Here is a 23,824-nt window from a genome sequence, read left to right on the forward strand (position 1 = left end):
AGCGATGATGTTCGATTGCTCGGTTCTCAGTGTAGAGGCACCAGGAGATAGATGCAGCATTGGACCAATGCTGCATCCACCTAGGTAAGTATTAATTATTAATCAGGAAAAAAAAATGTTTTCCTTTACTTCTCTTTTAACTTTCATTCATGACTTTTTAGGGTGCAGCAAGTAACATGTTCCCACTCTTGCAGTGGCTTGGCAATCCGAGCCCTGTGTGTGACAACAGTAGGGGAGAAGTTCCCCATACCAGCTATCACATTTTAAATGGAACATGGCTGTATGGGAGGAGCCCTGCACAGCCGCGCCATTCATTCACATTCTGTGAATTAATAAACTACAAGTACTGACATCTGTTGTGGCTGTCAGCTTGTAGTTCTCAATGAACTACCATGGTGCTGATAAGTTACATAGTTACATAGTAGGAGAGGTTGAAAAAAGACAGAAGTCCATCATGTCCAATCTATGTGTGATTATATGTTCAGTATTACATTGTATCGTACTGTAGCGCACTGAAAACCGAGCTATCAAACACCGCCAATCGCTCAGTTCTCACAGGTCCCCGAGCTGGGCTTGCCATATCATCCCTTTTATCCAGGACACACATTAATTACACAGGTCCTGGGGCCAATTAAGGTGGTAATTAAACTCACTTGGTGCCTTATCTGCATTAAATCAGCCTCAGGACCTGGGTAATTAATATGTGTCATGGATTAAAGGGATGAGGTGGCAACCCTACACTGAGCAGAGAGCTTGTGACTGTCAGTCACAGCTCTCTGTATGACTCCTCCTCACTCACTGCAGTGCTGGGCTGTGAAGGGGGCGGGAACAGCCGTCTGAGGCTCTCAGCGGTTTGCTGAGAGGCTGAACTGGGTGTCGGTCCAGGGATCTAGGCAGATCCCAACTCCATGGTCGTGATTACGTAGAGCCTGGGCCGACACTGTGACAGGTCACAGGAGTGCAGAATGAGCTGCACTCCTGTGATCCATAGGAGAAGTACAGCCAAACAAGCTTTGACTGCACTTCTCCTTTAACATATTTATTAAATAATTGATTACATTGTTATGTCCCTATGTTTAAGCTGTTGCATAGTGCAGAAGATGTTTTTCCAGTCTTTTTAAATATCAAAAAAATGATTACTCTTCCTAGCACTGTGTTTCCTGGTGGATGAAACTAGAATTATTAATTAACATCATCTGGTTGGGACATGTCTAGGGCTCAGCCTAACCATCATACAGCAACACATTTGGGGGTTACATGGAACATACTAAAGCTCAAAGTGATTTAAAATGAGCTCCAGGGTCCTTAGGAAAAAAATTAAAGTAAACAGCTACAAATACTATTTATATTTTAATGTTAGAACACTTACCTGTCCATGAATCCAGCTGTGTCTTCACCCCAGCCAATTTTTCGATCAGCTCTTGAGCGCTGCTGCCGCAACTTCTTCTAAAGCAAACCTCCAGTGAAGCCTTGTGGTTTTACAGCTGGTTCCCTACTGCGCTTGCGTGAAGCACGCTGTGCTTTTTAAATGGCCTGGTGATGGGGGAAGGAGGAGGGGGGGCAAACTTCTGAGTGACTTTGGAGCTGTGAGATGAGGCAAAAGTGTGAGCGGTTACCTGTCAAAATCAGGTGCAAAAACAACCCCCCCCCCCGCGAAAGGTACGTGCCAGCACGGGGGGGGCAAACAAACAGGACTTCCCATTTCGGGTGAACCTCTGCTTTAACATCAGGTCAGTGTGACATTGCACAGTTTACAAACATTACCTAAGGTTACAAGCATCACCCAAGGCCTAGTATTCTAGAAGTAGAAGACTGGAGAAAAATATTATTTACTAAACTCAAAATCCAAATCTAGATTGGTCAGTATAAACTTGCAGGTAATTCCCTGAGTTCTGGGACTGTATTCCTAGATGAGGAGGACATTGATATGCCAGCTGTCATCCTGAGGCATGTAAATTACTATTATTAGAATATTGACTTGATAATTCATACACAAGTAATGAATATCAATAGTTTTTTCAATGCACTTGTACCGCAAGCTCAGTATTTTTAGCCTGGATATATCTGTACATGCACATGGAGCTAAAAAGGACGGAGCCGTAACACTGAACAATATTCTTCTAGGGACCTTGGTAGAAAATATGCAGTATCTGTTCATAGGTCACTTCATTATAAAATGTTCTTCTAAAACTTTGCATTACTAAGGTTTGGACATTTTTTTTCTGAAATTCAGGTGTGTAAAAGAGAAGAGGTTGTTTGAAATAATGGGCAATATTAAAAGGCGAGGCAAGTGGAACTTAAAACAGGGTATTGTCCTTTGCATAATGAAATATGGCAATTTGTTTATGATAGCTTAGGTAACTCAGAAAGGGATCCAAAGATTTGCAAGCTGCTTGGAAATAATAAACTCAGAAATTTTCCAGGAACAACAAAGTCTCAGGGGGCATAATACGTACAAGACCTGCCAACATCATGTATGCACACTGCTACTCACTTTTGCAAGCTGCTGCTTGTGGTTGGCACTGGTCGTCTTTCCCAGGTCAGGCCATGCTGCCACATTCTGATGCCATGTACACACGATCAGACTATTCAGCGGACTTGGTCCAACAATCCGCCCTTGTGTGGGCCCCGGCTGACTTTTTCTTTCCAAAAGTCCGGTGGACTTAGAAAGAAGTTTTGACTCAAAATTGTCTGCCGGACTCGGCACTCCGGCGGACAATCTGCCCGTCTGTGTGCTAGTCCACCAGACTTTTGAAATGAAGGGACTTGCCCACACGGAGAAAGGTCTGTTCATTTTGAACATGGCTCCAGGTAGATGGGACTAGCAAAGGAAGTGAATGTCGCCGCCTCCATCGGTGAGATTGACACCTCGCTAGCCCCATCACCTGGTATGGATTTAAAGGGGAAGCTCTATGCCGAAAAAACGATGTGGGGGTCACCCAAAGTCCATAGCAGACCCTTATCCAAGCAAACAGCCTGGCCAGCCAGGAAAGGGGGTGAGGACAAGCGAGCACCCCCCCTCCTGAGCCGTACCAGGCCACGTGCCCTCAACATGTGGGGGTGCTTTGGAGAAACGGGGGCCCTGCGGCCCCACCACCCCAAAGCACCTTGTCCCCATGTTAATGAGGATAAGGTCCCGGATAACCAACAGCCAGGGTTGTCGGGAAGAGGGCCTTGTCCTCATCAACATGGGGACAAGGTGCTTTTTTTCAGCATAGGGTTTCCCCTTTAAATCTATACCAGGCGACGGGGCTATCGAGGTGTCAATCTCGCCGATGGAGGCAGCGACGTTCACTTCCTTTGCTAGTCCCGGCTACCTTGTGCCACGTTCAAAATGAACCGACTTTTCTCCATGGGAGGGCAAGTCCGTTGTCTGCCAGACCTAGCCTGCTGGAAAAGTTTGGTTGTGTGTGGGCAGGTCTGCTCGTTCGCAAAGTCTGGCGGTTTGTCCGCCGGATTAAATCTGCCGGATAGTCCGATCGTGTGTACGCGGCATGAGTCTAACAGGGAAGAGGAGGAGGCTGACCTTAACGCAAGTGGCACTTATATGCATCAAGATTGGTTTGTGCTGTTAGATAAGCAGTTGGGATAGCTAATCAGAGAACAGAAAGACTGATATCTGATTGACTGAAAGAACACGTAAAATTAAAATACTGACATTTTTATGTACTAGCTTGTCAAATTAGCATGGAATTTCCAGCCTGGCTGAAAAAGTACTGGCTGGAACTCTAGCTGCATTTAGTTGGTTTCTGTATACCACATTCCTTCTGGCTGGGTTAATACTAAAATACTTTAAATATGCTGCCTTTTAATGGGTGTTTGCAGTATTTTACTGTGTTTTTGCATATTATTTGTTGTTTTTTTGTGTGTTTTTAACACACCAAAACATAGTAAAAATATTTATTAATAAACACATTAAAATTCAGCATTTTAAATCACTAAAATGCAAATCCAGCATTTAAGTCATACATACATTTGACTACTACCAAAATTTAAGAGAAACCTTTCAATGATAATAATGCTAAAATTGCACTTACAATAGTGATTTTTATCTGGACATATCATCAGAAAAATAACACCTCCAGTGGAACAACAAGTCACACTGACAATTCGACAGTTACTGGAAGCACCATCGCTAGGCATCTGGCAGAAGAGATGTCAGCATAGATGGAGACCTCCACTGACATGCTATGGGTCCATGCCCCTTCACCAGGGTGGAGGGTGAGGTATTGTAAGACATTTCAATGGGCTGTGGAGGGTTGATACAGGGGTTTCAATGAGCTCTTTGGATTTAGAATACCTGAGCTTGTGTGCATCAGGCAGATAAACAAGCTGAGGTCATTGGGGATTGAAAGCAGGGTCCCACTATTTATATCGCTACAAGCTGTGGCAGGGGCACTGTGTGAAGGAGAGAGAGAAAGGACTCTCTATTAACACAAGCACCTATTCAGCAAGAACAAAACAAATTGCAAGATGGGAAACATAAAAAGATAATTAAATACTTTTGAGGGGGAAATAAAAATAGATAAAAGCATCTACAAAACTGTACAAATGTATATGGAACAAAATATGATGTGAAGGCCTTTGAATCAATAAAAGAATTTTCGTGCATACAAAATGTACCTACAGCAATAAAATCACATAAATAACAAAGACGAATTGCATGAAAAAAGATAATAAAATACAATAAGCAAAACTGACTCAAAGAATTTAAACTGCCATTTTAGACCCCTAGGCGTTAACAGATATCAATAATAAGCTTCATATTGACTACAAAAGAAACAAAATAACTGTAAATAAACATAAATAAATGGTACATAGTGAAACTATGAGATGCATCATAAAACGTGTGCAAAAAAAAAAAAAATACAGAAAAAAGAAAAGGGAGGACTGTAGGATTCAGGGTCTGCATGGAGATTACGGGGAGACAAACTATTATATGCGAAATCCAAAATGTTTTACATGCACACAAAAGCCTAACATGTTCACCCTCTGGTAAATGTGTACTTATGGTTTCTATCTCAACAGATATCTGGCTGCAATCTTCATTGTGGTGTTCCAATGGTGTGGGATAATATGGTCTTCTTTTCTATTGATATTCTTTCTTTTATAATCGGCAATTCTGGTCCCAATTGTGCAAAATGTGCAGCCTATAAAAAAGTCTGCAAGAGTATGTCAGGCAATAGATAACATAAGGGGAAGAATAAATGAGGAATTGAACTCTACATTTAGTATTGGTGAACCAATGTTTCCGTATACAATATAATTACATGTGCCACAAGTAGGCTTTCCACATTTGAAGGTTCAATAGATATTTGAAAATGATGAAAAAAAAGATGATGATGGAAAAACGGTTGTTTTTAACATAATGGGTGCAATTACACTCAAAAAAATATTGTTTAGAATGGGATCCCTTTAAAGAATGTCTCAGTGCCCCTATTGAGCATCTGTGGGGCAACTTCAAACAAATGGTGGAGGAGCGCAAGGTCTCTAACATCCACCAGCTCCATGATGTCATCATGGAGGAGTGGAAGAGGACTCCAGTGGCAACCTGTAAATCTCTGGTGAACTTAATGCCCAAGAGGGTTAAGGCAATGCTGGAAAATAATGGTGGCCACATAAAATATTGACACTTTTGGCCCAATTTGGACATTTTCACTTAAGGGTATACTCGCTTTTGTTTCCAGCAGTTAAGACATTAATGGCTTTGGGTTGAATCATTTTGAAGAGACAGCAAATTTACACTGTTTTACAAGCTGTGCACTCCCTACTTTACATTGTAGCAAAGTGTAATTTCTTCAGTGTTGTCACATGAAAAGATATAATAAAATATTTACAAAGGTGTGAAGGGTGTACTCACTTTTGTGAGATACACTAATTTATATGATAAAAAAGTGTAACTCTCCACTTTCTATGATGATGATATAAAAATGGGAATATATATGCACCAGCAAAAATGCTAATAAATCTTTCAACTAAAATCAATCACATTAAATTAATTACGATAGCATTCATGATCCTAACTTGGTTAAAAAAAAAAAACCACTTTAAATGTCTCTCCACCCAAAAGTGTTAAAAATGTATGCTCTCCAATAATATGTGATTATTATAAAGTCTTAAAAGTTAATTACAGTGTCCACAAAAATCTAAGCATTTATAAATGTTTATCCAAAGTACTCTTCATTCAGTATGACCCTTTGATCATCACACATGTGCAAAGCATGCACACGCCACCAGGATTTGACCCCTATATATGTAAAAAGTCAATAAATGCTTGCTATGTATAGATATTATAGCCAAGCCCTCTTTTGCACTCTCCACGTGGAATGTCAGCAGATGCACAAAATCCTCCTGTTAGGGAAACCTCCTTGTTTGATAATGCAGCTTTCACCACACACAGCAATTCCTCTAAAAGTCCTAAGAGGACCATTTAATGAGCTCCATATAAAATAAAGTTTATTGACCTCTAAATGGTACATAAACAGAACTTGCAATACCTTATTTATTGGCACCTGTGGATTCACTCCACCACCTGGTCTTATAGAAATTGCTGCAGTCATTAGGTTCATCCGACGGCTTTACCAAAATTTCTCCCAATAACATGTTCATGTCATGGACCATATCATCTTGACGCGGTGCGTCCTAATGGGACTTACTAGCAGTGTTGGCTGGTGCTGTATATTTTTGTGAGGGGGTGGAAAACAAGACATCCCGCCGCCATACCCCTCAGTTGGTCAATCGGCTCCATACTTACCTATCCAGCTTTGGCTCCTGTCTGCAACTCCTCCTCTGCACCTCGGGCCTCACGGCTGCTTCCTCCTCAATGGCTTCCCTCCTCCTTCCCTCGGCGCGACGGCCAATATGATCGCTTCTCCTCTCAGCCAATTGGGTCTCAGGACCTGCTTCCTGATTGGCCAGGAGGAGAATTAGGAAGACAACAGTGAATATTAATTTGCTATTGTCACACAACTGGGTGGACTCAGGGTGCACCCTTTTTTTAATCAAATTAGAGCCTCTGGCTCAAATCACATGCTTCTAAAAAAAAAAACCCTATATGAATCCATGCATCTGGCGCCCTGCATGCAGATTAGGAGCCAGGTGCATGGATTAGGGAGGTGACGCCCCTGCACCCCTAATGGACGAGCTACATCTCCTTACTAGAAAGTGACCGAAATGCAAACGCGGGCGGGTTTAGTGGTGTTTATGAACACCGCTAATTTTAAAGCTGAAGCATTGTGACAAATATGGCACATACTGCATTTTGGATTGTGATTTCATTGTAACTTTAAAGAAATTGCTACAAGATCTTGTGTCTCATGGAGAGAACACAGTAGCTACTAAAAAGGGCAGAAAAGTATTTGCCATCTTCCCCTCATCCTGGTTTTCTATTATTTCCGCAAAGTAAATAAACCTGATGTGTTCCCTGAGAGTCATCCTTTTATAGTGGGCATTGGGTCCTTCTTGGATCATTTTGAACAGTGGATGGATCCATACCTCCTGTCATTAGTACATTGATCACCAGGTTACATTAAATATTCTAAGTCTGTCTTAGGTGCCTTAGCTGAATCTTGCTGGAACAAGGATTACCTTTGGGTAACTTTGGACATAAGGGGTCTTTAATTATTTATACCCCACCATCTAACTATGGGGGCTGTGCAATATCATTTAGAAATGTACAGCCACTACAAGAAGGAATTACAACCTTTCCTATTGGTAGCAGCAGGATTCTTGCTTACGCACAATTATTTGATGGCACCTACTACCTGCGGGGGCACGGTCACCCCACTTACCAACCTCTATATGGATTGGTGGGGGAAGCTCTACATCTTTGCAAGTAGTAAACTTTTTCTGCAGAACACAATATGGTTTAGTCACTATATTGATGATCTTTTGGTTATCTAGAAAGCATATTCGGATTATTTTAAAACCTTTTTGGCTTATGTAAATGACCATTATTTAAATCTTCCTTTCTCTGTTAATTGGGACTTGGTTTCCATTATTTTTTTAATATCTGAATTCTAAGGGGGATCTGTTAACTGGTTCAGCTGTGACCACTACTTTCCAGAAACCCGTAGTGGGCAGTACCACTTAGGTAAAACTAATTTCCAACCAAATCTAACAACTAAGGCTTTGCTCACATGGGAGTTTGTGAGAGCTTTTCACAACTAATCCACTAAAGAGCTATTTGAGAATGAAGTTGATAATGATTTGGCTTGTTTGTGTGCTAAAGGCTATCCTATATGGCTTATAGATAGGGGGAAACAGCAGGCATTTATGAGATCTAGAGTTGAATGTTTGCAAGATAAAAAATATTAACAAAGTTATATTAATTTCATAACCTTTGACACCACGTATTTCAGTGAATGCAATAGAATTGTGGGTATTATAAAATAGAGTCTTCCTGTGCTTTACACTGATGCCCATATAAAATGCAATATGAAGCCTTAAAACAGGTTTGTAGGTTTGTGAGCTGTACATTCACAAAACAAAATCTGGCTTACCATGCAGGGGTCTTATAGGTGTGGTGTATCCCTATGCAGGCATAGTGGAGTGCATATAAAATGAGTGTGTCTGTGAATATATATCCTATTAAACAGTATATACAGTAAGTTATGGCACTAAGAACACAGTTTACACTGTTGTTTGATCTGAGTGCAAGCCACAATATGTGGGATTCACCACAGGGCACCTTAGAACTTAAATCGAGGAACACTTTTTTGAGAACAGGAACCTGTCTGCATTTTGTCCTTCCAAGGAATCCCACCAATTCCAGATTACATTATAATATAAAATCTTTAGGCTTCACTCTGGGATTTCACAGGGCCCGAATCATAGATGGGATGTCAGCTTTTACCTTAAATAATAAATTAAATTTAATTGATTTTTAATTTTAATTGATTTTTATTTTTTTAATTATTGTATTGATTTTTATTTTATTTTTTTCTTTGATATTCCCTCTTTGTTGCTTCCTTCACTGTTTGTACCTGTATCATGAATGTATATTAGCCCTGATTACTGGCCTGTCTCTGTGGAAAGCTATTTTAAAAATGTTGCAATTTTCCGCAACTAGCTATGACTAAGGCAGTGTAGGCAGAAATGCATAATCTGTTGTACGGTGTGCTCAGGAATTACCTTCAATAAAGAAATACCGGGGGAGATTCTGAGTGCCAGTAATTGTTGTTTTGCACTCCAAAAGAAAGGTTGATTTTGTAGAATCAAGATCTAAAAAAGGAAAGAAAAAAATGAAATGTAGAAAATATTGTACCCAACTCATGAGAGATGCAGGTTAAATATGTATTTTCTTGAATAGTTTAATATCTTGTGACCCCCCCTTTATAACCTGCCTGACAAGTTTTAGGCTTGACAGCTACTGGTACCTGCACAGGTAAAAAGAATTTGATACTGGGAAGTTAAAGCACTCAAAAAATTGTTACACGGGTCATTATCTGTTTAGATAGGGAAATCCTCCCTCTCTCACCTCTGGGTACTGGATAGTAGTCAAGTTTTCTAATATCTGAGGGCCCTCCTGGGTGGTACATTTGTATTTGGAGTTACCCCTAATTATGCAGTATGAATGATATTCTTAGAAGCCAAGTTCTGAATTATTATCTGTAAGATGTTTTTATCTGTAGCTCTATGTACATGAGGTAGTTTATGATAATTTGAAAGATCTACTGTATATGTAGCGCACCCCCTTAAGGTGAACTGAGATCCCCCACCCTGCATAGCCAGGTGCAGCGAATCTTCACAATCACTCCAAGTCTGTGACTTTGTTTTTTTGTTATTTATTGGAAGGATTAGAACCTGGGTGGGGTTTGGGAATTATGGGATGCCCATTTGACACTTCTTCTATATATACAGTCTATATACAGTTCCAACTTCTTCCTCCAGCACACCCTTGCTTGGTTCACAGCTGTGTCACTCTAGAAAGGATTTGTAGCAATGGCCCATTACAGGCAGATTCTCACAGCCCCTATACTTGAAGAACGTTGGAGTGACAGAGCTAAAACATTTCCAGCACTTCCTCCCATGGTCACTGACCCAAGCACCACCTCTTCAGGCACTGTCAGCCCGCCTGGCTCTAGCTTTCCTGGCTAACTTTCTCCATAGTCTTTCCAGACTGTCCCTCTCTCCACAGTCCTCCCAGACTGATCTCCTAGACATGCTGACCTGCTTCCCCTGTCCTCTCCTTGCTCCTGTGTCTCCAGGAAGGGGTTCCTCCATATGTTGTGGGAGATCCTTCCAGCACCCGAGCCCCAGGCCCAAGGTCTCCTCCCAAGGGCCACCGACAACCTCCTTGGTACTCCATCTCCATCCGACTGCCTCTGCTGGCATGACTCATGCCTTTTTAGGAGGTGCCTACCCCCTTCCAGACCCTTTGCTAGGGATTGGCTGGGGACGGCACTCATAAATATGCCAAGCAGCTCCTTCTAGCTTCCGCCCACATCTGGAAGCTTCTCGAAGGTTCCAAAAAACAGGAGGAGGCACCATAGGGGCTGCTTTCTGAATCTTCCAGCCTCCCTGAGCCACTGAACCCTGACCCAGATTAAGCCTAGGCCTGGCTCTCAGCCAAACCAAATTTTCCTACACTAACAAACCTATTTACATCTAGCACACTAGCTAGAGGGTGCTACATATAGGGTATAGGAGGATACAGGACCGTCTTTAAGGCAGGGGAAAAGGAGTCGTTGCCCTGGGCCCTGTCATTGTTGTGAGGCCCATAGCAGCTGCCTCATACTTGCCAACTATCCCAGTTTAAATTCCCTTGTCCCTTGAAGTTTTAGTCCTGTGCTGTGTTCCAATATCTCAGTGTGAATTGCTGCTACTAATGCTGCCCAGCTTTGCCCTATTGTACCCTGTGTTTACATGTAAATAACCAGAAATCATATGTAAATAATTGTGGCTGGCAGCATAGATATGTAAATAAAGGCCTGCATTCATATGTATATCATGCTCCCCTGCAGTGAGGAGATGATGTGCTGTAACCTCTAGCAACTATTCAGTGAGCCGTAATGTGTGCAGTAACCTCTAGCAACCAGTCAGTAAGCAGTACTGATATTCTGTAACCTCTGGCAATCAATCACAATTTCTGCCTGATTTGATACAGTAAACAGATTTTAAGTATAGCTGCTATTTATTGTATGTCTCAGAGCAGGTGGAGAGTGAAATTACATGGGGATGAGCCCAAGAAAATTTTTCCCCAGGGTCCAACCAATATTAAAGACGGCCCTGCAAGGATAGTGACTATTGTATTCACTGTGGGCAGTATTTTTTCTACCAATGTCTAGAGAAGTCTTACATAGCTAATTGGATGATGTGGGAATATTATTTTTAGTTATATTTTTATTGTTATTTTTGTTTCCAGTTTTATTGCTGGTTTGGGAAGTCTAATGATGATGAGTAGTCACAGGGCTGTGAGAAGAAGTTTTTCCTATGAAAAGAGGGTGATTTCTGTAGCATCAGTCTGTGAACTGTAAAGAATTTTTCCTGACTAAAACCAGTCCAAAGAGTTTATATCTTCTTTGAGGTTGGTATGGTTGTTGATTCTCAAACCCCTAGGGTTCAGATTCCACACAAATACATTTCATGACCAATTTCCTGATATCTGGCCTTTTTAATCCTTGTGACTTAAATAAAGAGAAGGATGACAACATTATAAGCTGGAGCAGCGAGATCAAAGCCTCAGGAAACAGTTAATAAATTCTTCAATTGTACAGATTTCCACTATAACCAAGGCAAATCTCCCTTTATCAACTTTGTACATATACAAAGGCTTATAAGCATGAACAAGGAATTTCTGTAATTCTCATAAGAATTAAATTGTATGGGGTGTGGTGTAATAACATGGTACAAAGTATATTATGTGATATTAATACCAGGTGACAAATGTATATATTCCACCTGGTATCAATAGCACAATATATGTCCTTACAGCACCTATATCATATGATATATCAGTAACACTGTGTACTGTAAAGTTGCATGGCAACTTTGTTAAGTGTTTTCTATGGTAGTGTTGTACACCACAAAATGTTGCTCCTCTCGTAGCACTGGCCCTCCAGTAGGGCAGCGCTGATTCTAGCTGTGTTAGTATTGTTCTCTTCGCTTATATTTGTACTTAACCACTTTAGCCCCCGGCACATTTACACCCTTCCTGACCGGGCCATTTTTTGCAATATGGCACTGTGTCGCTTTAACTGACAATTACACGTGGTGATATTTGCTCTGCGGTTTTTATTTTTTGTGCTATAAACAAAAACAGGGCGACAATTTTCAAACAAACACAATATTTTTAACTTTTTGCTATAATAAATATCCCACATTAAAAAAAAAAAAAAAAAATGAGGCTGATATGTATTCTTCTACATATTTTTGGTAAAATAATCGCAATAAGCATATATTGATTGGTTTGCACAAAAGTTATAATGCCTACAAAATATGTTATTGATTTATGGCATTTTTATTATTTTTTTTCTTTAACAGGTAATGGTGGTGATCTTTTTATCAGGACTGCGACATTGCAGCAGACAGATCGGACACTTTTGACACATTTTTTAAATCATTGACGTTTATACAGCGATTAGTGCTATAAATAGCCACTGTTACTGTATAAACGTCACTGGCAGGGAAGGGGTTAACACTAGGGGGGAATTAAGGGGTTAAATGTGTTCCCTCAAAAATGAGATCCCGTCTGCGGACATCATTTGACTATACGCTGGGAATGAAGGGGTTACTATATATGCCCAGCCAAAACTTTATTCTTTTGATTTTGATAGTTAAGGGAAGGGGTAAAACTCCTGTTGGGTTTTACTGCTTTCTGGATTCCATTAGAGAGTTTTTTTCTTCTCTCACTTCCTGTTCTGCTAACAACTTTTTGCTGACATTTTTAGATAGGAAATGAGGGAAATTCTGAAACAGGGACACTTTCTTTAATGGAGTCAAGGATAGCAGGAAAGCCAATAAGAGTTTTAACCCTTCCCCCACTCTATTACTCATAAAAATTGTTGGACATACACACACTGTACTTGGCAGTTATTTTAAAACAGGTTTAACCACTTAAGCCCTGGACCAATTTGCAGCCAAAGGACCAGGCCCCTTTTGCGATTCAGCACTGTGTCGATTTTACTGACAATTGCGCGGTCATGCGACGTGGCTCCCAAACAAAATTGGTTTCCTTTTTTGACCACAAATAGAGCTTTCTTTTGGTGGTATTTGATCACCTCTGCGGTTTTTATTTTTTGCGTTATAAACAAAAATAGAGCGACAATTTTGAAAAAAAAAACAATATTTTTTACTTTGTGCTATAATAAATATCCCCCAAAAATATATAAAAAAACATTTTTTTGTCTTCAGTTTAGGCCGATACGTATTCTTCTACATATTTTTGGTAAAAAGTCGCAATTATCGATTATTGATTGGTTTGCGCAAAAGTTATAGCATTTACAAAATAGGGGATAGTTTTATAGCATTTTTATTAATATATTTTTTTTTTACTAGTAATGGCAGCGATCAGTGATTTTTATTGTGACTGCGACATTATGGCGGACACATTGGACATTTTTGACACATCTTTGGGACCATTGTCATTTATACAGCAATCAGTGCTATTTAAATGCACTGATTCCTGTGTAAATGACGCTGGCAGTGAAGGAGTTAACCACTACAGGGCGAGGAAGGTTTATGTGTAACTTTGTGTGTTTTTTTCACTGTAGGGGGGCGTGGCTTGGCATGTGACGTTACTGATTGTCTTTCCCTATAACAGGTGTGAGGGGTTAGCTCGGCAGCGGGTGTGTGTGACCCCCTGGATGGGTTCACAACACAAAATCAGGCACAGCAGACAGCGTTGTAGGTGCAAAAAAACAAAAGATGCGGTTTATTTATGCTACATGCAGTGATACATATAACAGCCAAACAAAAATAAAACATGAAAATAAATCCTGGTCAGCTTGACCTCTAACTACACACTTAGATTCCCTGTCTAACAACTGAGTGCGGCCTTGTGCTGCACCAGTCCCTGTTGTAGAGGTTTGCCACACAGGCATTAACTCACCGCACAGAACAGATTTCACACTCCCCAGTCTATACAACACAAAACTGGTTCCAGGATGGAGCATCTCCCTAAGCATGCTGGGGTTTTTTGTAGAGGTCTTAATGAGCCCACTTACTTCAGCTGGGCTCATTAACTCTTCCCTTCTAGTTGTACAAGTCTGCATAAAGCCTGAATCTAGGGCACACATATTTCCCATCCTGGATACAACCAGGTGATTTTACCTGCGTGCTGCCACACAGGGAACAAACGATCGGTGACAGCCACACTAGGAAGCACGGGGAGAGGTTTGTTTACACAGACCTCTCCTCGTTCTTCAGCTCTGTGACCCAATCAGGTCATGCGGCCACGGTCATGGAGCTCAGGACCGGGTCGCAAGCGTGCTGGCGGTGGCGCGCACGTGACCCACGGCTGGGCACTTAAAGAGCTATGTACCTGTACATGCTTGTGCCCAGCTGTGCCATTCTGCCGACGTAAATGTGAAGGAGGCGGTCCTTTAGTGGTTAATGTGTGAAGTTAATAGCACCATCCATCATGTCCCTATGGGTTCTGGAAAAATAAATATTGCCTCTGACCTAAAGATGTAACTGGAAGGCAACTAAGCACAGGAATAGCACAGTCTCTAAGATAACCTACCAATTTCAGAGTAGGAGCAGTGAGTAGTACATTTGCCTTAGAGAGCATTTCCCAAGTCTTCTTCAAGTGGTAATAAACCTGCAAAAAAAAAAATCTTCTCCCTGCAAATTAATGTAATCGCATACTAGCACATTTTGAAACTTTTACCTGAAAATAAAGCCCTCCAGGGGCATGTTGTCACCGCTAACAGGGCTTTCATCTTCGCCCGGTTATCCTTATGTTTCCCAGGCAGCCAAGCTGAGATGATATCACTGAAGCACATGTGCCCTGGCACAGTTCTCTCTTTGGACAGCACGCCATCCACTGAGGGCGCAGTGCGCATGCGCCAGTGCATGTTTAGGAGATATTTACTGTACCTACAGGTAAACCTTATTATAGGCTTATTTGTGGGTATAGATTAAAAAAAGCCTTTGCCACCACTTTTAGTCACAGCACCCCTAAAGTATGCATAGGTGAATTAAAAATGCAATCAGGCTACTCCTGATGACATCGAGGAAGTGACAAATGCATAGGGGCGGGCCGTTCCTTGACACAACTTTCACCAGTTGGAACGAATGCTGGTTCCAGTTCTGATTAGAGCAGCAGCACTCCTAGGAAATAAAGTCAGCGGGTCACTCAACTGGCAGGGGGGCACCAGAGCTTGTGTGTGTAATACTTGTATGTGGATTTGAGTAATTTTATTAAAGCATAATGCTTGGGCCTAGAGTACTTGTGAATGGTGGAATTTGCAAAATAGACCAGTGGTTACAAGCGCTTTTTGACTATCCTATGTGTAGGCCTAGGTGGTCAACCAGTGGTGTGGTTATGGTGGAGATCACATTTTGCTTAATTTTTGGTTTGGCACTAGCACTTTGTTTGGAGTGCTTTGCCTAGTATGTGTAGCTCCACATTATAGTTTAGACAAATCTCTTGTTTTACCTTGAAATTGTGGCCTTTATATACCGCTTAAAAGAGGTAGATTCTGAATTCACGGCCTCTATGTTGCCAGTAGTTCCCTGACTGGGGGTTTTGCCTAGGCAACAGTAGTTTCACTTTGGATTGTAACTGTAATAGCTTTTGTAGAGTAAATCATTCTCTAATGTGGACTGAGTTTGTTTTTCCTACTAGTTGGTCAGTTAGCATTAAATCTGTTAGAGCACCAAACTCACAGGCATTCTTGTCACCAATCATGTAGTACCCTGTGGTTTGTTATGTAAAAAAGTTAAAGTGTTTTGATCATTTAAATTAGGAATCCATAGATATTATAACTGAAACAGGAAATAACTTGTCAAAGTATCGAAAGCATACATGTAACAGCTGAAAAATCGACAGTCTAGAGCAGGGGTCTCTGATGTTTCTAAGCAAAGGGCCAGTTTACTGTCCTTCAGGATTTAAGGAGGCCAGTGGGAGTAGAAAATGCCCCAACATCAGTTCCCAATCATTAGTTTTAATGGGAGAACTAGTGCCCCATTGCTGGTGTCAATGGAAGAATAGTGCCCTATTGATGATGTGAATAGGGGGAATGAAGCCCCATCATTGGTGTCAATTGAAGAAATAGTACCCAGAGGGCCAGATAAAAGCAAGAAATGGGCCACATCCGGCCCCTGGGCCACAGTTTGTAGACCACTGGTCGAGACCTATAAACATCACAGCCCAAGCTGCCCCATTTATTTTGGTGCCAGGCCCAAAAGAACCAATATACTTAATGCAACCTTGTATAGCACAGAAGTTCATGAAGGGTTTAGCATACATGGCACCTATAAGTAAATTAGCCAATTTTTACTTAAAATTTAACATTACTGCAAATTAAAAATAAACATATGAGACAGCTTTTAGGAATACCAGTATTTCAGTTCAAATAAAAATGCACATATCTTTTCTACACCTGATTATAACATAACATACACCTTTAAAACAGCATACCAGTTTTATGTCACCACCATTAAAACCATATATTGACAATTTATGGTGCAGAGTAAAAAATATTTTTTTACTAGGAGAAAATATATGCATTACCTTAAATGTTAAAAAACAATGTATAATTTATAGGTAAAATCACTTCACTTCATGTTGAAAAAAATGTATTATTTAGTATTCCTCTCAGGGAGACGTAAAGCCACTAAAACAGATCTTTAGCAAGTATGTGGCCAGAGAGCGATTTGTATTCATATTGCCAGTTCAGCTACAACCTTCAGGTTTTCTTGACCTAGGAGGTAAATTGTATCTACGCTAACACAACAATTCTTTGCTTTATGTTTCTAATTTCCACAGTTGACACACTTGTAGCTACAGTGTCAAAAATTCAGCATATACATATTCACAAGAAATAATATGCACGCCAATAGACTTTAGGTAGGATGCAGCTCACAAATAAATAATTTTATGAGTTATTTTCTAACTCACAAATACATTTTTTATGACTTATTTTCGAAAGATTTTCATTGTCATTGAAATATGGAATTTTCGTCAAAAATACCTAGGAGGTGAGGGAAGCATATAAAATATTTACAAAGGGAACAAATATATATTTCAGAGATATTTCGGTTGGCCTCTAGCGATGAAAAAAGGGGTTACATTTTAATATGCTGTTTGGTAACAGTGGTTTTTCATGAGATCTATTCTACCTGCAAAACCAAAGGGTATGTCATCCAGAACAAGCAGGACAAGAAATCAGGGGAGCCACTGTAACCCAGGCAGAAAGAAACAGACCATATTAATAACCAGGCAGAGGTTCATGGCCCTTTTTAGTGAAATTCTTTTTGCAGTCTTTGTCCCCACTGGACCAAATTCCTAACATTTCCTGAGACAACAGGACAAAATAATAATCTTCACATTGGGAACACAGAACGCAGTACCCTTTTGGCTTGCGTTAAAGGGTATGTAAATCCTATCAATAAACATATTTTATATGCTCCCTTTAAGTCTGTTAAATATACAATAAAATATTCTTGATATCTGTTTGATAAATGCTAAATAAATACCGATTGAACGTGCAGGAAATCCTGTGGGCTTGTAACTTTCTGTACAGGTTGCCTCTGCTGCACTGAAAGCTTAAGTAGAGTTCTCAGCTTTAACTAGTTCACTTTTGTGAACTACAGAACACTTTTCACCATGCTATAGTGATAAGGAAAGTGTTCTGTTGGCTAAATCACCCTGTGACAGGAAGTATGTTGCTGGCAGGATCACCAATTGGAAAAAAGGGAAATAAAATCACAAAGGAAACGAAAATGAATGCAGCCACCACATCTAAAGATTGGTAAGCAGCGATCCTTTAAATTATTTTCTTGGGTTTAGATATACTTTAAGGAATTACTTTGTGTGAGTGTCATGTGCATTGCTTAGTTAAATACTATTTGCATCTAAAACTGCCACATAACTCCATTTATATTATATTTTAGAAAACATAAGATATTCCTGCCAAAATAAATTCTTACTTGCTGCACATTTTGGTCTCACTTCAATATACATGTGCAGAAATACTTAACAATGCCAAAAATGTCAACTTCCCCCAAGCAATGGGAGCCTTATTTTCTCTGTACCTCCATCAATCAGAAAAATGTAGTGCAGGGGATCCAGATATACTGTATAATTTGTAGTCGAGTATTTCTGTATTTTTGCCTTTTTGTGTTCTGAAGATATTGATGTGCACTTTCTTAAACTCACTACTATGGGAAGATTTCTAAATCTCCCTTGCCTCTGAAGCCTGATCCTCTTCTGGATAGCACTCCAGAGGCTACTGACAGGCAATGAGGAAGTGATGCAATGCCTCCTCACCACCTGTTTCAACCCCGTTGTTGCCAACAACCGCATCGCAACTGCATGCATGGCACGTGGTTGTGGGGCATTTGCAGCACTTCGCCCACTATTCGCTACATTTCAGGTCATCTTAGCATCGTAGTTGCAGCGCTTAAACAACTGCCCCCCCCCCCCCCCCACCGCAAGTCTAAATGAGGCCTAAGTGGGTCTGCTTTAATTATGACCACCTGAATAGTTTAAGTGTCCTTTAAGCCAGATGACCTTTTGGAACTCCTGTTGCCTGAGATGTCTCAATTATTTTGCCAACTTTAGCGATGAGCACTAAGTTACAAGCATGAAGAACAAAGCTATCCAAAACTTGCTTAAAGGAACTCTGTTCCAAGGAAAACGAAAGGGTCTGCCATTGCTGTTGACAACACTTTTGAGAATGTTTGTTCCTTGTCTGTCATGCTAATGCTGGTCTCTGACTTGCAACAAGTATAGGAATTGAGAACTCTGACACTTTTCTGGCACTCAATTAAAGATGGTTGTTCTGGGTGTGTGATTCAAATCATCAAAACCAGACACAACCAAAAAAATTAGCATTTTCAAAAGAGGTCACGCAACGGCAGTCTCCATATTTTTGTTAGGAAAGAGCCACTTTAAAGGTTGCAAATGCTTTCTAAAAGTTGCTGTACACATTGCTCTTATAAAAGCTGAATCATATGGGGTTGGTTTACTAAAGGCAATTAGTCTGTGCACTGCAGGTGCACTCCCAATTGCACCCACAAGTGCACTAAAAGTGCAGTTGTTTTAGATCTGAGGGGAATGTGCAAGGAAAATAAAAAAATTGCATTTTTGTTTGCACGTGTGTAGCGCACCCCATAGGAGCCGCTGATGAATAGGGATCCGCCAGTCTGTCAAGCCAGGCACACAGAACAGTATGCGGCTTTGTTTTTTTTTTGTTTGTTTTATTGAGGGATATAACTTGGATGGGGATTGAAGATTATGGGATGCCCACTTGACTTCAGAAACAACTTTCCTATATACAGCGCTCTATACAGTCTCTATGTACACTCCACTTCTTCATCCAGCACCCACTTGCTTGCAGTAACCCAGCTGAGACACTTGTGAAAAATCTGACAATTCATTCAGTCAGATTAGAGCAACAGCCTGTTATAGGCAGCAACCCGAGGCCCCTTAGTTGTGTAGGAAAGTTCAGTGTCCAACTTACATTCCTCCTGTGGCTACTGATCCCAGCACCACCTCTTCAAGCACTGCCAGCCCACCTGGCTGCAGCAGTTTCCCCTTTTACTAGCCCTCCAGGCTAAGGTCTCTCTGTGGAGAGATTGTCAGTCCTCCAGACTTACAATCTCTCTACAGTCCTCCAGACTGATACTCACCAGCTCACCCAGCTGACTCTCAGGAGATCTCCCAGATGTGCTGACCTGCTCCTGCTGTTTTCTCACTTGCTCCCATGCCTCCAGGAAGGGTTTCCTCCATGTGTTGTAGGGGAATTCTCCCAGCACCTGAGTCCCAGGCCCAAGGTCACCCCCACTTCCCAGACTAGGGGGCACCCTGAAGGGCCACCGACAACCTCCTCAGCACGTCATCTCCACCCGACTGCCCCTGCTGGAATGACTCATGTCTATTTATGAGGTGGCGGCCCCCTTCCAGACCTTTTTTGCTGGGGGTTGGTCGAGGACCTATAAATATGCCAAATAGCCCCTTCTAGCTTCCACCCACTACATCTAGAACCTTCTCCAAGGTTCCAGAAAGTAGGGGGAGGCACCAGAAGAAATGTCTGAATGAGACATCCAGCCTCCCTGAGTCACTAAACCCTGACCCAGATTCAACCCAAGGCTGGCTCTCAGCCAAGCCACTTTGCCTACACTAACAACTAACCTATTTTCACTAGCACACTAACTAGAGGGTGCTACCCGTGATTGGAAGAGAAGGGCCCTCTGATTGCTCTGGATTGAATTGTATTGTAGCGGTACTGTCTGCCCTCATGTTGTAAAATGCTGCGCAAACTGTTGGCGGTATATAAATCCTGTATAATAATAAAAATAATGATAGAAATCAGCAGAGCTTTCCCTCATTTCAGAGCTTCCCCTCAGATCTAGTGTGCAGTTCTTGCAGTGTACTTGAAGTGCACACTGTATTTGCCTTTAGCAAATCAACCTCCCTGTGTACAAGGCATTGAAGTGGCTTTAAGTTAACTTTACCCATAACAACTTGATAAAAAATAATATTCTTTAGCAAGGAACATACATTCCAACATATTATGCTACCTAAATAAGTGTGTGCTGTAAATTGCCTCCAGCATTGTTCCTGTTTCTTCTTGCTGGAGGCTGGAGAGCAACTGAGCATGTGCAGAGAATGGTAATATTTTACATAACTATACCTGCAAAAGAAGCCAGCCTGAAGTGATCTAGCAGGACTTCATTTTCTGACTAAAGTAATGGTTTTATGTCAACCTAACTGTCTATAGCTCTTATGTCAGATCATTGCTGTTGGCTGCAGCTGACTGAAAGGGCTATGCTAAAGGTTTAAGAAACATAAATGTACAATTACTGTTTTCATACCTTATTCTTAAAGCGACTTGTTTCCAAAAACAAAATCCAAAAAAAGTCTTCTGCAGTAGATGACTCAGAATACTTTCCTCTCTGGTGGGTGTAGAATCTGAACTCTTTTATCCATCAGAGATAAACTCTCCAACAGAACCTTCACATTTGACACACATCTGTGATCAATCCTTATTCAATCTGGCCCCTGAAATACTACTGTGCTATGTAGTGATGTAGGGAAAGCAAATGGACCTGCAATACAAGGCAGGGGACATAGATATCTGACCTTTCTGAACCTATTAAATACTGAAAATTCTGCTAAAGGCTGTAGTTCTTGAACTTGGGAGAGTGTGAGCTCACTACCCGAAATGTAAGTATTCAGAGGCTGCTTTCATTGTGGGCATTTTTTTTATTTTATTTTTTTTAAGTGAGCAAGTCACTCTAATGAGGGTTTGAATAGCTGAGAAAAACATTTTAAATATATATATATTTGATTTTTTTTTTTTAGACCATGTAATCAAGCAATAAAAGTGCTCACCCTCCTCACCCTTTTTTTGCAAAATGCAGATGCAGCGGAAAGGCTCCTTCAAGCCATGCAGGAAATAATACATAGTTGAGAACTGCCAGCACACAGCTAAAGATCTATATCAAAAGCCTATTATTTTAAAAGGCAAGTGAATCCATACACGACTAAGATGCTAACACGTTTCAACTGTTAAAGTCATCATCATAGCTTGCCTTTTATATTAATACGCTTTCGGTACAGATTTTTCTCTGTTTGCCGGCAGATCTCAACTTTGGATGCTTTTTACACCATTGCCCTTCACCGAATACTTTGAAAAAGGAATAACCATGGAAGTTATTGCTGAAAGAAACATTAATCTACATACTGCTCAACAATCCTTGGGACTCATAAGGGTTTCTTATATGCTAATCAAACAAAGAACTGTTATATCATGGGTGATCCCTAGACATCACTTTCACAATGGTCTGCTTATATAAGTAGCCTGCCACAAAACAGAATTTAAATTTTCTAGTCCTTTTTCTGCCTTTATTTGTTATCAAATAAATATGTAATATCAAGATTATTTTCAACATCAGTATTTCTTTCTACAGTGTTTCGCCAGAAGGAAGAAGAGAAAAAAATATACAGCACTGGCCTCTATCAAAGTAAGTTTTTTTGTTTCTTTTTATAGACCTACCAGCACATAATAGAAATAATAATAGTAATAACAATAATACTATTATTATTAAACAATAAGAAATAATAAAAGAAAGAGAAAGTGCAGACGTGGTGTAGTCTGCAGAAAAGAATGACTTGTATGACTCTTTATTTCTAATCTGACACCTGTCAACTGGAGAGGAAATTAGTGGACATCTCTCCATTGGGATCCCAGAGATCAAATAAAGATGACAGACATTTAGATCCAGATCTAAATAAAGGAATTCTCCCCTACAATGGCATAGCAATAAAAAAGGGCGCCAGCCCTTTCCCACTTTTTCTAAAGACCTGAGAGCATGAGTCTTGTTTATTGTAGCCCAGTAGCTGTGATTATGTATAGACCTGCAGGCTGCTGGGGTCAGACTAACATAGTAGTAGTGGTCCTGATCTTCAATGTGCTGCAAGGGAGATTAGGAATTAGCTTGAAGCACTAGCAACATTTTTCTTTTGAAAACATACTTTTTTTTAGCACCCTGACTCTATATAAAAATAACAAATCAAGGGTGCAATTAGTGTTTAGGGGGATTTATTTACAAACTTGCTAACTCAATGCTGTATGTCACCATGAGAAATTAAATACACTCTGCATCAACATATTTAGATACATGTATGTCCTTTTTTCTGTGCCTTTAGATCAGTTGTATAGGGCTGCTAATCTACTGATGATGCAGCAAAATCAAACTTGTGTGTCGCTCTGGTGCCCCTGCAAACCCCAACCCAGAAGGGAAGGTCAGAGGGTCCTTTCCCTTTAAGATAGTGGGTTCAGAGGTGCCAGAACGACAAGGGAGTGAGAGCTTTCTGCATCACGGAAGAAGAGGAGCAGTGCTGTATCTTGTCTACGTTATGCTGCGTACACACGATCAAACAATCCGGTGGAAAAGTCCGGCAAACTCAAGTCCGCCGTACAATCCGCCCGTGTTTTGCCTCCGGCTGACTTTTTTTACCCAAAAGTACGGCAGACTTAGAAAGTATTTTTTCACTCCAATCTTCCCGCCGGACTCGCATTTCGGTGGACAATCCGGCCGTGTGAGTGCCAGTCTGGCCATACTTTTGAAATGAACGGACTTTTCCCACCCGGAGAAAATTCCGCTCATTTTGAGCGCGTCTCCAGGTAGCCGGGGCCAGCGAAGGAGGCGCCGCTGGCCCCGTCACCTAGTATGGACTTAAAGGGGAACCCCAACGCCCAAAAAATCGGCGTGGGGGTCGACCCTTGTCCGAGCACGCTACCCGGCTGACGAGCGAGCGCCCCCCTCCTCCAGAGCTGTACCAGGCCGCGTGCCCTCAACACGGGGGGGTGCCTTGTCCCCATGTTGATGAGGACAAGGGCCTCTTCCCGACAACCCTGGCCGTTGGTTGTCTGGGTCTGCGGGCAGGGGGCTTATCGGAATCCGGGGGCCCCCTTTAATAAGGGGGCCCCGGATACCAGCCCCCCACCCTATGTGAATGAGTATGGGGTACAATGTACCCCTACCCATTCACCTGTAAAAAAAAGTAAAAGTAAAAAAAACACAACACACAAGGGTTAAAATAGTTTATTGCACAGCTCCAGGGGTCTTCCGTCTTCGGGGGTCTTCTCGCCGGACTCCTCCGCTATCTTCTGCTAGCTCTTTTGCTAGTGGAGGAGCCCGGCTTTCT

At 41.2% G+C, this 23,824-nt stretch overlaps 1 protein-coding gene across 1 annotated transcript in view; it reads left to right on the forward strand.

Moving 5' to 3' along the window:
- Window positions 1–23,824, forward strand: part of BANK1 (B cell scaffold protein with ankyrin repeats 1) — a 461,974-nt gene that overhangs the window by 408,829 nt on the left and 29,321 nt on the right. The window contains exon 14 of the mRNA XM_077476629.1: window positions 22,084–22,137. Within this exon, the coding sequence (XP_077332755.1) occupies window positions 22,084–22,137 (54 nt within the window). The remainder of the gene's footprint in view (window positions 1–22,083; window positions 22,138–23,824) is intronic.

Source organism: Lithobates pipiens, unplaced genomic scaffold, assembly GCF_037356315.1.
Source record: "Lithobates pipiens isolate NorthernLeopardFrog02 unplaced genomic scaffold, aLitPip1_a1.2 Scaffold_13, whole genome shotgun sequence".
NCBI classification, from domain to species: Eukaryota; Metazoa; Chordata; class Amphibia; order Anura; family Ranidae; genus Lithobates; species Lithobates pipiens.